The sequence below is a fragment of the Pagrus pagrus genome, assembly GCF_965226575.1.
Source record: "Pagrus pagrus genome assembly, chromosome: 6".
Classification (NCBI taxonomy): domain Eukaryota; kingdom Metazoa; phylum Chordata; class Actinopteri; order Spariformes; family Sparidae; genus Pagrus; species Pagrus pagrus.
In genome coordinates, this window is record NC_140190.1 from 24411515 (window position 1) to 24426296 (window position 14782).

General features: G+C 40.8%; 1 protein-coding gene across 4 annotated transcripts in view; it reads right to left on the bottom strand.

Moving 5' to 3' along the window:
- The window catches only part of kank3 (KN motif and ankyrin repeat domains 3), a 43440-nt gene that overhangs the window by 9125 nt on the left and 19533 nt on the right, over nt 1-14782 (bottom strand). For 3 of the 4 annotated variants that reach the window (XM_084355135.1, XM_084355136.1, XM_084355137.1), the window contains exons 2-5: nt 5591-5665; nt 4258-4346; nt 1395-3176; nt 130-232 (exon numbers count right to left, since the gene is read on the bottom strand). In XM_084355135.1, the coding sequence (XP_084211261.1) occupies nt 130-232; nt 1395-3176; nt 4258-4294 (1922 nt within the window). In that variant the 5' untranslated portion in view covers nt 4295-4346; nt 5591-5665. The remainder of the gene's footprint in view (nt 1-129; nt 233-1394; nt 3177-4257; nt 4347-5590; nt 5666-14782) is intronic. The other variant, XM_084355138.1, reaches the window with a different exon arrangement.

Sequence of the window (14782 nt, forward strand, 5' to 3'; positions counted from 1 at the left end):
CAAATAGTACTAGAAAAAAGTATTTTGCTTGCTACTTGTCAAAATTGTGACCTGGTCAAACACCTAGACTTTCAGCCGCCTTTATTTTTTGGGGGGGTGAAAAATAAAATTATGTTTCATGTTACCCACCCTCCATTCAGAATTCCAACAAACTGCAGACTCTTCTTGCCAGCAGTGCGATTCTCGCCTGAGTTACTCCCGTCCTTCCTCTTCATGATTGATTTCAGCATACCTGTTGCCATAAAGGAAGCAGATGGATCAAACAATGGCATAAACAGTACACCAGAGAAACACATCACTCACACGACACATGATGTCTCTATCGCTGTAAGATTGTGCCATCTATATCTAATTTTTGTATTTTTACTTTAAGAAAAAAAAGAAAAAGAAAGATTTGTGCCAATCATTTTTCAGTGGAAAATATTTCATGTCTGATGGTTCTTTGTAATTTCTGAACAACTTCAAAGAAGCTGCATGGAAATAACAATGTAATTTGTAACTAATTATATTTAATAGAGACAATTGTTAATTGGTACACTCATAATTAATTACCAGTGTCTGGACATGCATATAATTTAGCAAAAGTATCCACAAACAAAAGAAAAATGACTTTCAAAGGAACTTCTTTGAAATGATTTGTAAATTATGTACCTTGTGTATAGTCCCTGCATTAAGCTATACTTGTTGAACTCTCTACCACATCCCAGAATGCATTTCCTAGTGATGTGTCACCAATGTTATAAGGACAAAGAATTCTACATTTGATGTATTTTATGACGTAAAACATTTGAAGGAACCACATGTAGTCTCTAAACAAATTTTTACCTCTACCCCTCGTTTTTGAGCGCCCCCCTGCCCCTCAGAACTAAGTTACTTCTATGGCGTTTATGTTAAAAGATGCTAACTGGACATTTCCAATATGCAGTCTTCAGCTGTTGTGATTTCTCTTGCGTTACTGTGGCAGTTCTGGTATTATCACAATGCCGTTTATTTGATGGAGATAGAAAAGCATGGATGCTCACAATTTATTCTCAACTTCATGCGATCATCAACTCATCAAGATTTGGCCAGTCTGCCAGTCTGCACTGATATTAGAGGAGTGGTACTAAGTGCAGCAACTTTGCTAATTTCGGGCAGCAAATGCCATCAAGGGCAGGGAATGCAACATTGAAATATGGGAATTAATGAATGACGGGGAAGCCTTTAATTAAAACGTCACACACCCCTCTATCCCAATGAGAATCAGGACTCCCTACCCCTAGGCATGAACATACACAATGAAGTGGTAGGTGCAAAGTGGTAGGGGCAAGGGTTTGTATTGGGGTTGGGCCATAATGTCCTGACCCTTATCTTGTTAAACCCTACAATCAAGACAAATTAGTCAAAGTTCTCACCTGTCTTGATGTTGCTGGGTGTAGTCTTCTCTCCGTCGTCTTCCTCTTTGTTCTCAGCCATACTAACCACTTCTTCTTCTGGTGAAACCTTGTAATCAGCGAAGGTCATCTGTCTCTTCTTTAGCACTTTCTGCTCCTCCATCTTCTCCACGAGCAAGTCCTCCCATTGGCACCCAGTGCTGACCAGTGTAACAGGAACTGGTTCTGCCGTTTCAGCTATAGCATCCGTCTGGGTGCCTTGTTCGATCTGATCAGCTGTTAAACTCTCACCTACACATGCATCGCTCAGCTCAGGGCAGCACAATACTGCAGCATGCTTTAACGTTGGAGTCAGTGTCTCTACCTGGGCATCCGTCATGTCTGGTTTTGCAAGAACACCTTTCTCAAACATGACTTTGGAGGTTTTCTCTTCCATCTGGGTTTTAAGGATCACCAGGTCTTTGCTGGCCACACTCAACCGGTCCTCTAGACCCACAATGGACTCCTGCTGGAATTTAATGGTGTCCTGTAAGGTGTCGATCTCCCGCTGTGCCTCGCTTGTCAGCCCAAGCAGTGACTCCATCACCCAAACTGCAGCCTCTTCTGTCTCCACTCTGGTCTGTATTCCCTCCTCATGAACCAGAGGGGCCTCTGTCCCGGTGCCTTTCTCACAAACATTTACCGTGGTGCCCTCAGAAGCATCTTTCACACCCTGGCTGTAGTAGAAAACAACAGAGTCCATTGGCACGTCGTCCCCAACAGCCACTGATTTCTTCTCAACGACAGACACTTTCTCTGGAGTTTTTACTAAAACCTTTGATGAAGGCTCTGTAGCTTTCTCTTCCTTCCCTTCGAATTTCATAGTCAGCTTTTTCAGCTCACCAGATTTCACGAGGCCTTTATGTCCAGGTGAGGTTGGTGCAGTCAATCGACTTTGGACACTGTGCTCAGCTGGAAGAGTCTCTGTGGTCTGGGTAGAAGACTCTTTGGACGGTTGCTTCTGCTGGGCCATCTCTACGGCTACTTTCTTCTCCTGCAGTGCTAACAGAAGCATGTCTTTCTCTGCACGAAGCTTGGCAACTTCTTTCTCAAGTGCAGGAACACCCTTTACCCTCTCTTCCATCTCCTTCAGCTGTTTCAAGGCTATAGCCATCTGCTCTCTAACCGTCTGCAGCTGGCTGGGTGGGACTGGGGTTACTGTGCTGCCAGCAGCTGGAGTGCTGAGCCCAGAGGTCTGAGGACTGGGTTTAGTCCAGCTACTCTGCAGAGTAGATGCAGAGGGTAAGAGCTGTTTTGGAGGATCTGCAAGCTGGAATCGCCCACCATTCTGATGCTGATGGGTTTGTTCCTGTTGTAGCCGCCGGCTGGTTTCCAGAAGAGTCCGCTCAACTCTGGGGTTGCGTTGCGGTGGAGGAGGAGGCACCTTGGCTCCAGCAGACAGAGGAGGAACAGTTAGGAGGGTCACAGGGGAAAGAGAGAGCCCTTCACAGGGTGCTGACCCAAGGCGGTGGCGTGGTGGCGGCGGTGGAGGAGCCCTGCCATCCTCACTGGCCGGAGATGCCAGAGACTCTGTAGATGTCCAGCCACTGGTACGTCCCCCCACACTTGGACTTCTCTGGGAAAGTTTGACCCCTCGGCGCCGGGAACTGACTGGTGCCCGACGGATATTGTGCCCACTTTCTATCTCCTCTACATATTTGAGGAAGTCCAGATCCAGCTGAAAACCATATGGAGTCTGGACGGAGTAGGAAGCAGGCTGGTCAGCCTCCTCCTGACTGGAGTAGATGAAGGGAGAGCCCAGATCTGAAGGGAGAAAGACAACAAGTAACTGAACATTATGAAAACATACTTGTTGTAGATGTTCCATGAAGTTTAATCGTAAACAAACAAAATGTATGTTTAGAGACGGGGCCCTCTGTCCATACTAAACCATGTTCATTTTGCCTGTATTTTACTCATGCATGTTTTCTGAAAGCTTATGGATTTAGACAAAATAGAGCAGTACCACTGGAAATTGTGGGGGTAGCCAATAGTTCACTTGAGACAACCATTGAACAAGACTATGAATTTGGAATAATGGTGCACATCCTAAAGTGGAAATGACGTTCCTCGAAACATGTATTTCACAATGTATTTAATGGCCTCACAGACCACCACTGTCACGCTGCCTCTGCTTTTGCCTCTTTCCTAACAGGTACATTATCACAACTTCCACGGTTGCCATGTTTGTTGTCGTCAGTACCTGTTGACTCTGAACTGTCCTCTTGTGGATGTATTGCTTAAAGTATGTGGGAAGTTACGGTTACATCGTTTGAGATGGGCTTATCTATTTTTGTAAGAAAGGGGGCATAAATGAGACTACAATCAAAATGGGGACCTACTTGTGAAACATTCTTCCATAACAACTAATTGTCAAAAACTCCAACAGCTTTAGAAACAGACAAATCTCAAATCATAATATTACTTCTTCACATAATACCAGAAATAATAATACTCATGTTGTAATTTAAACCAGTATACACATTTGGGAAGTTGACACAGTACCTATTACAGTTAGTACAATATAAAGAATAGCTGCAGTGTGTCATATTTTGTAGCTGGTTTAGGTATCTGATCGGTGGTGTTTATGGTACAAACACCACAAAGACACATCAAATGATTTCAAACACATTTTGGTTACGTTTGGTAAACTCCACAAACCTCATGGCAAGTTCAAACAAATAATTGATTTATTACATCAATTATTCTGAAAAACTACGCATACTGAGAGAAGAGAGAAAGATGCCTGTTAACAGTTAACAGTTTAAATTTTCATAGTCAAAAAAGGAATTCAGACATTGATGTGGAAATATTAAAACAATGGCATATTCATGCTGTTTCTTACCAGGCAGCTTTGGGTTCACTTGCACCGACTGAGTCATTTTTCAGGACTTGGACCTTTCAGCACACACGCAGCTTCAAATCAACACCTGGCTAGAGAAAACACATAGTGACACGAGTGCATCTGTCAGGACCAAGAGGAAGGAAGGGGATGTCATTTTTAAAACACTGCACAGTAGTTTGGTGAAAACACTGACACAAGTCCCTGATTTGTTACCTACTGACTGTCAACAAGTGAGTTGATTTTATATTGACAGATTTTTCTATAAGCATCAAAAGCACAAGCTTTACACATAAAACTTCAAAAACAATATAGCTTCTCGACAACCCGAGTGGCTCCTCACTCTCACTTAAAAGGCGGACATAGATGCTTCTTTATAGGGGTTGTAAACTTACTACAAAGTGCGGAAACGCCTGAAGACGTTTATGTTGTCTTATGGCTTGTTAGCACGTGTGACAGTCTGTGACTGAATTCAAAAGAAGGTGAATTCCCGTCTTTCACAGGTTTTGTTACATAGGTCTCCTGTTTTCTTTTACTCTTTAGAGGTGTTGAAGGACGTTGAGCCTGACATCATGTTTACTTTTGTATTCTGCTCTCAACCTCATTACTCGGGGCTTCTTTAGCTGTCAGAGGATCGAGCTTAGGCTTTCTTCACAGTAATAGTCATGAGGCACTAAGAATTCATTCCTAAAATTGAAATGTACGCTTGTGTGTTTATATAGAATCTTTTGGCACACGGTGAAGAAAGCAGTCAGGGGAAACACCTCTGCACAAAGTCAACAACTAAGAGCTGAACAGTGTCCAAAAACCACAAGACAGCTGCTCCATTAACAACAGCATCAAACCATCAACCTCTACTGAAAAACCACAGGATTCTTCTCACCACAAGACCGCTCAAACTTACTTCACTGGGAAATCCATTACTTCCTTTATTTATTCAGATATCTTGACAAAGAAACTCTCAGGGGGCTGACTAAATTGTTAAATATCTAAGTGTAAAAGTAATGACACAGAATCGAAACATTAAAAGGTAATCTTACAGTTTTTTAAATATACTTTAGGAATCGAGTTGTAAAAGTCTGACAGCAGTCTTATCTAAAATTTAAGGCTTAGTAGCTATGGCTGATGATACAGTATTAACAACCTGGCTCTGCATCTGTTTGTTCCAAAGAAGACAGGAAATATAAAACACTTCCTGTGCTTCAGGAAAAGACCTACCAGTTAGCAAGAGTTCCTAACAACACCTTGAAAACTACATTTTTTTTTTTTAAATGACAGATTAAACTTTGAAAACGGTACACAGGTGCTGCGATCTTGTGTTGAAAATGAAGTTTACCTCTCTCAGCCGCTCAGTGAGCAATTCATGCAGCTGGAGTTCAGGCTGGTTTCCTCCTCCCTGCTCCACACAGCCCTGAAAGAGAGACATACAGTAAACCTTCAGATCCTTTCTAACAGTCAAAAACACATCACAACCAGCGTTTTCTCTACATCCCTGTAGGATGTGGAAGACTGTGGAAGGGTGGTTTGAGTTTGGGGCATCATCCAAAGAACATTATTCAATAAAAAATATGGAATTTCACATCATTTTGGATAATTATTTTTACTTTATATGTGTAAATAAAGTTGGAAAAGCGAGAGCAGATAATAGGCAACTGCCAAAAAGCTTAAAGACAAAACCTGCTAAAGAAGTCATTTAGTTAGTTTTGATGCTGTCAACATTGATTTTAAATTAGGCTTCTAAATTCGGCTGTGGTGTTGCCCAAAATGGCTCGGGTGCTGCGTCAAAGCATAATGACAGAAGAGAAACCACTGACCTTATAATACAGACCGATAACAAGCACAATTGATTTAGATATTTCCATAAATGTGACACAGGCTTACTGAATGTTTTTAAAATTAAGATGGGACTTAAGATTGGGACTGACATGCAAATGCGCTCTACAAATTTCATCAAAACACTAAATGAGTCAATATTTTGTGCGAGAATGATATCTGATCCCCGGCCCAGTCGCCTGGATAAAATGATGGCGGTTTGCAATGCCCTGATACGTTTCATAGGCTCCATACTATATTGACATTTCTATAAAAAGTGTCATATCACGTTCACATTACACGTGTACGAGCTGACTTTCATATCAGGAGGCTGAGGGGGTGGGGGTGGAGTTACAGGTGGGAAGGCTGCCAGCTGCCGAGTCAGTGACCACAGTTCAAGCTGGTGTTTCAACATTTGTACGTGTGAAACCACAGAATATTTTTAAAGAGACCTCGAGGAAATTTCCAGACGTGTATTTTGGCAACCAAAACAGGTATTTTAAGCCAAAACACCATCCTTTTCTAAGCCTAACTAAGTGGTTTTTGTGGCCAAACCTAACATAAATAAACGTACAGTTGCACCATATCCAGGTTTTACACTATTGCCAACATTTATTCTGGCGATTGGGTGGTTAATCCCTCCAATCACATGCTTGCAGAGTCTTTACAAAGCAGCACTGAGGCTGTTCTGGAGGCTCTCGGTGACCCAACAATGTGCATATATTTGTCACAATTCGTCACATATGTGTAGATACCTTACTGAGTGACTCTGTAGTGCCCTCGGGAGTCACTTGATTTGTTACAGAAAACATCAGCCTTTTCAACTGTTGTCACCAACATTGTTCTTATTTTCTTTAGTTGTTTTTACACTGCTGGTATAATCTATTGTAGAAATCTGAGCATTTTTCTTCCTCAAAACTGGAAGAAGAGAAACAGCCCAGGAAAGATGTGCCATCCCATGACAAGAGAAGAAGTCAAGTAACAGAAGGATGTGCAAATATGAAAACATCTTGACAGTGGACAACAGGTCACTGAGACGTGGTATGTATCCACCTGCACTGCCACGAGACTCACCATCACAGGTGTGTGTGTTTACAAAGAAAATTACAGGGGCTGCTGTCTATGTGGGTCACATTAAATTAGTGTGTTTCAGACATAAAAATACTTTTGAGTGCCAATCTCAGTTTCTTCCTTGAAACAAAGAGAGAGATTTGTGCAAGACAAAAACACAGACACACTCTCTTTGAAATATGAAAATACAGTAATTTGTACCACACACACACACACACAAAACCTCAGGTACCCGCAGTTATTCAATTTGTTTGAAACATACACTCTTGTAACAACACACACAGATGTGTTTTCCAGCTGCCTCGGGCACATTCCTCACATGCTGTTGCAACACGCAGGCTGTCCTTCTAGCTGACTGACTACTGATAACCTATAAACACACACTCATCATCTGTCAGCTCAGACAGCAGCAGACACTTTGTTGTCAGAGTAAAGACCACAATATTCAGACAGAGTTATCACAAATCATATTATGGGTCATTATGGATAATAGATTAATTGAAATATGCAATGGAAAGAAAAAAGAGAATCCTTTTAACTGATAACGATGTTTCTGCTCTTCTTATCAGTGATGGCTCTGTTTCTCCTCAGTGTTCCTGTCAACTCACAGCAATCATGACGCTGCAGCGTCCGAGCCAATCACACACGAGTTATACAAACGCTAAAGAGGTTGTCAAGGATGTGACCTCACCTCGACGGTTTACTTTGGTCCAAACCAGAGAGAGTTGTTTCCTGCATTTTGGGTTTTTGTAAAGAGTTTGTTTAGGATGAAACCAAGCTAACCAGAGCTTATAAACGAGGTCATATGACTCAGTGGTGGTTTGTTTATTGGGCAATTTTAGTAACATGTAATTCTGACTGGCTGGAGCGAAAGGAAATTTTAAAATTGAGACAAATCTGGCTTCAGTTTGTGTAACTGTCTTATGCAATAGGTAGGATGGATTACATTTAAAAACTCATGTACAGTTTGGCAATGTCACAATTTACCCCTTTCCTTTTTTCTTACTAAAAGCTGCATAGTACCATATCCAAATTTACTCATGTGGTCTTAATACAACCCAATTGCCAGAATAAATGCTGGCAATGTACATTTTTGCAAACCACAGATATGCTGACACTTTACATTCTTTATGTTGTGACCAAGCTGTGCTTATGCTTAAAATACTGCAACGAACTCAGCATAAATTGTCCCTAAAGCTGTGTTTAGACACACACAGTGTCTAGATTACATACAAAGTCAATAATAAGATGCGTTTAGACAAGACATCGCGGCTCATCACTCCGGCTGCGCGATTGACACAACGCGATTGATGCGAAAAATCCTATCAAGCCACAATCACATGAGTTGAAAATATAGAACTCATGCAAAATTTTCATGTGACTCGAAAGCGTATCGGCGTTGATGTTCACATCACTGATGTCCGGACATTGACCATTGACCTTTTAACAAGGCGGCATTATGATGTTGTTATTTCGGCGTCCTTTTGATCCATTTATTGCAGTCAGATCACAGAGAAATGTCTTCGTTTTGGGTTCATAAAGATGTGGTTTGCGGTAATTTTTATTCTTGTTACTCACACAAGTAGACGCGATTAAAAATGTATAACCCCGCGATCAAACTCATGTGAGTTACGCAAAGCAAATAATTTCTTCGAGTTTGTTCTGAAGGCAGCATTAGTTTCCTTTAGAACATCAAGTGGTTTCACTCTTACAAATTTTAAAACGCAGACTTGAACTGCAGTCACTGGCAACCCCTCCACCTCTCAATATGAAAGATCATAAGCATGTAATGTGGACGTGATGTGACAGGTTTTGTAGAAATATCAATATGGCTCGTTGACACGTACAAATGTAAAAGTATCAGTGATTTGCATCAACACTAAGTGCCTACATTTTTTTCCGGGCGACTGGGCTGCTGAGTGCATTTCCAATAGAGCTGTAATATGGTTCGTGTCAGTGACAACAAAATATGCGTCTTAAAAAAAAAAACAAGCACATTCGTTTCACATTCCCCAGTTTTGATGTGTGACATCATCAAAACTGGCTTAGAAACACAGGACACCATGTTTTCCCCACATCCACACCTATGACTGTATGCAGGCACTTATTGTAGACACTACGTCATTTATATTTTGACATAGACACCAAATTTAATATTACAAGGAATGCCAAGTACATGTGATGAGATTTTTTACCCAGACATGCTGCAGATCATCAGAGCTGTAACACGCATAAAATCAGATCAGAAATTAGGTTTGGGAACAATCATAGTCAGGGACTTTCAGACTAAAGTGAATTTTTCCTGCCAGAGCTCAGGTAGAATCCTTTGAATCAGCATAAACGTGTTCCAATGAGATCAACACGGTACACAAAGACCCCTTGAACATCTACCAAGCAGTGAAAGTGAAACCACAATATGGACGAACCACTTCTAGTTTTAGACCTCTTACACTGCAGGAAACAAACAACAAATACCTTAACATGCATTCATTGTCGCGGAGTATGCTTTAGTTTCACTGCTGTCCATTTTCTATCGTTTCTAAAACAAAATTTCCGCCATGAGGTGGTACTAAATACACCCAGTACACATACACAGTATCAAGAAAGCAACTACAGTGGAAACACAAGCCCACAACTAAAACGAAAAGCTTTGAGAAGGTTTTGGGAAGCACTAGGGTCTATTAATATGCAGAGTCTTACCATTTTTCACCAAAATTAGTGTGTATATTCAGGATTTTTTGACTCCACTCCCACTGCCAACAGGTGAGGTTGTCTCTTTTTTCTGGCGAGTCAGAAAACAGTAGAAAGCAGCATGGAGGCCAGTGACAATGTTATGGGGGTCACCCATTTATAACTTTTACTTCAGTCTCTTTTATATTTCAGCGCTGCTTGAACGGAGACGGACAGACATTGACGTTCACTTTAATGTGCGACATAGTATCACACTGGAAAAGGGGCGAAAATACCTACCTGGAACCGATAAATAGCTGTGACTACTGAAGAGTGAATGATTCTACTCTTCACCAATGAAGACAAAACCCAGATGATAGTGGGTATTAATGTTTTTTTTAATTTATAAGGATGAATTATTGGTTTAACAGCACCAGACTGACAGCATTTACACTGTTATCTCCATGAAATAGCATCAGAAACTTTTCTAACACTGTTGAAAGACACAATTATCCACTTTAATTTTACTATCCGTCATCCACAGCAGCAAAGACGATAAACAATTTCAAAAACACAACCAGAAAGATGATTGCTGCAAGGACCACCACGGTGGAGACGTGTCAGCGTTTACGACCAGTAACTTATGAATTGCTGAGAGGAATCCAACATGAATTTCTCTTGTTTACTCTATATCTTACTTCTTTTCCCCTCTTTCATTCTTACCTCCTCCTTTCTACTCTTCTTCTCTACCCTCCTCACATGACTCATTTCTCCATACACACACACACACACACACACACACACACACACACACACACACACACACACACACACACACACACACACACACACACACACACACACACACACACACACACACACACACTCTCTCTCTCTCTCTCTCTCTCTCTCTCTCTCTCTCTCTCTCCCCCTAGCTCCTCTCAAGTGTTGCTGTTTTTCTCTCTGATTTGATGACAGACAGCAAATTACAGAGAAGCTGCATTCCTTCCCTCTACACCCGAGTCCTGACCAGCTGAGAGCCACGCTGTCGAGACTCTCACACACACACACACACACACACACACACACACACACACACACACACACACACACACACACACACACACACACACACACACACACACACACACACACACACACACACACACACACACCACTGAGTGACAATGATTATAATGACACTCACACAAGCCAAAAACAAAACTGCAAAAATGCCCATAAATGCACACACACACACAACAGAAACAGTGCAAAGTTGCGAAACCTGCATAAACACAAACATATGAGAATATGTTCACGAAAACATCCAAAAATACACACACACACACAGACACACACACACACACACACACACACTGAGTCACAGGATCCTGCAGGCAGACAAAGACAATGTTCACCGCTACAAAACATTGTGGTCGTACCAACTTAATTAAGTAAATCCCTCAAGAGGTTCTATTGTGAAGAGATGAACTTCGTTGTTCCTCAGACTGACTAAACGGCAATCATAACTGCAGCAGCTCACTTTCAAAAGTGTAAAATAAAGCCAGAGCTCGAAACAAGATTGAATGAATGCTCGTACAGTACATAACTAAGGAGTTAACAGAGAAGAGGGAAGTTAACATTTGTAGTTTCCTCATTGTGTTTCAGGAATGCTCTGCATCTGTACATATATATTGTTTATCGGATAAATGTTTTGTTTATGTCTCCAAACTTTCCAATAAGTTCAATTGGTGTACTTCCAGCTAATTCATTCATTCCAATTAATTTTCACTGTCTTTTCACTGGTGCACAGTAAGGCAGCTGAACTTGCAAATATGTGAAATTTGTCTGCAGGCATGCAAACAAATCAACAAATATGGAAAATACAAATTTTTAACATTCCTGAAATGACATTGTACTCACAAATGTAATTTATGAAATCTGGGAACATGGTAACATCATTACAACAATGTCCAGTGGGGAAAGAAACGCCAGCAGTCAGATGATTAGGTTGTAAACAAGCCAACAGTTCATCTAAAAGATATAAATCACAGCTGCATATTGGGGCCATTGTGAGTTAAAACCTTGCAAAGTCAAGCAAAAAAACAGACGAACAAGCAAAAAAACAGACGAACAAGCAAAAAAACAGACGAACAAGCAAAAAAAAGTTCTGGAGTTTTCTACTTGTAAATGTCTCTTTTTCTCTATTTTTTTCTCAGAGCATTACTCCACTAACTAATACTCTGTTGTATAACACAAAAGGAGCACAACAGACATGTTAGTAAGAGAACTGCTCGATAATGGTAAAGATGTTGCCATATTGTGGTTCTCTGCAATACATATTTCAGTATGAAATCATACAGAAACTTCACCAGATAGTTTGAACAGCTTAGTTTGGAAATAATTAATCATTCTAGATTGACTGGGGTGATTTTGTAGAGGAGTTTATGTGATCGACCAACCACAGTAGACCCTGCTTTGTTTAATAAATTGATCGAGAAGGAGTGTGATTGGTGGTTTGCTAGAACCCAATCAGACTAGATGATGTAATATCAGACTTCTCTCAAACACAGGAAAACTGAGACTACAACAGTCTAGTAAATTTGAAATTTTGAATCCGTAAACTGCGATGGATGTTTACAACAAACAGGACAAGTTTGTTTTACCTGTGGCTTTGATTAAAACCTGAATAAACCAGTTAGTTTGTGACTACTCATTATTTTTTTTTCCCTTTTCCCATTATTATGTTCGCAGATCTCAACAATTAATGTTGTTGGTACAGTTTTATTATTCCCAAACCTGCTTAAATAAGACCCAGGATGTAATAAACTGGAGTGGAGGGAATCATTTAGGCTTACTGACTGCTTTAGTAATGAGACTAAATAAGCGGCTCACTTCTCATTAAAAACACAATGTTCTCTAAGATGTAATGAATTTGATTCAAAACGTTTGGAGCAGATTTAGGAGTAACACACACATGTATCGCTATAAAAATACCTGATTAATACTTCAGTGACAACAAAGAGGAAAAACTTGGTATTGGTTCAGTTTTTTTCCCTCCGGTTCCGAAGGAACATGTGACGAGTGGAGAAATACCTCGTTGTCCCAGAGCAGAGTCATGGACATGGTATTAATGAAGACGAGGACATTGGATTGTCCTGCATTCAGTCCGCTTCATGGAAGAGGAAATGTTGTGCTGGTTCGAGGTTCGGGCCATGTTTTCAAACAGTGACCTCATCCCCACCGCCACCCTTTTCCCGAGAAGAGTAGCCAGATTGCAAAAAAAGACTGACGGGCAGGGGAGGGGGGGTGAAAGCCAACATCCTGACATCAACTCACTGACAGAAACTTTTACTCTCCGGCTGCTTTACATGAGAAAAAACCCATTCAGAAATCTGCACACACACACACAAAGAAACAGAGATACAAACACAGGCCTCCGCCCCTGATAAACACCACACATAGCCACATGCACACTAGGATTACTATACTAGTGAGGACATTCACTGACTTCACTTTCAGTCTAATTTTATCCTCCTCTAATAGTTTTATAGATGACAAAAATTAATAAATAAATAAATTAGATAATTGTGGTTAAAGGTAAACATTTGCTCATTCCAGCTTCTCAAATTTTGAGGATTTGAAACTTCACAGTTTTGAATCACAGTAAAATAAAAATGTGCTGGATTTGAACCGCTGTTCAGGCAAGAGACACTTCTGACACTTAAACATAAACCAAACTCATCAAATAAAGGAAAAGAAATGTATCAGACTGATCAACAATGAATATAATTGTCAGTCGCAGCCATAAACAATTTACTGATTCTAGCAATATTTGATTTCTTTAGTTCAAAAAGATCCAGTTTGTAAGTTTTGAGTCTCATTCCCAACTCGTCAAATACCGATGCTTTGGGATTGCAGGTCGGGTCGGTCACCATCCCAAAGCGTCAGTATTTGACAAGTTGATCAATCAATTTCAAGTGGACCTTTAACTGTAAAGGTCTTTGTTCCTAACAAACTACATCTCACCTCAAGATCCATTTATTAGCTGTTCTGGAGAAAATAATCACAGTAGAATCATCAGAGAGGTCGGACCACCGTGTTTTACTATACATCTTTAAATGTTACAGTTGCGGCTAAAAATGGCAACTGAAATAAACAAGTTTGCCGTTTTCACATGTCTCCACAATGCTGCGAGTAACTGTTGTTGTTAACGCAACGTCACCGTGATTCGATCTAGAATGGCACTCAGTAGAGCGCATACCTCTGTCAAGGACAAAAATGATGAAAAACGCTCCAAAAATCCAAGATCCGTTTGTCTGGATCCACACTGAAAGTTAACTGGGTCTAATCTGGGCCGAGACCAACAAACAAATGGACATGGTTTACACATGACATGTAACCAAACAGTTGGTTATACCCATCAAAACTGATGGCAACTGTGCAACAGGTGTTGCCATAAAAATCACAATTTTATGATCCATTTCTGTGATGACAAGCATGACAAGTTTCCCAGTTACACCAGGGAAAATGCCCAACATCATAGCTATGGAAGAATTATCCTATCTTTATTCAAGAGCGTAGATTTTCAGTTTGAGAGCATGATTTCATTCCTTTTCAGTGACATAGCTCCTTCTCGCGCTCAGATTTATTCTCCTCGCACTCATATTTTCTGCTCGCACTTGGATGTCTGCTGCTTTCTTTCAAAATGTGTGCTTGAACTCAAAAATCACATGCTCGTGCTCACATTTCTTCTGCTTGCACTCAAAAATTTCGCTCGCTCAGATCTAAAGTCTGCGCGCTCAAAACTAATGTGCACGCACTCAGAACAAGCACCTCCTCTCAGGTTGAGGAGTCTGCTCAGACTCAAGGCTGTCCCTCCTTGCGCTCAAAATATTGTGTTTCACCAGCCAATAGGGGACAGCTAGAGTATGGACCAATCAAATGACGGGTGCCGCCTTGGGTGCGTTCCTTT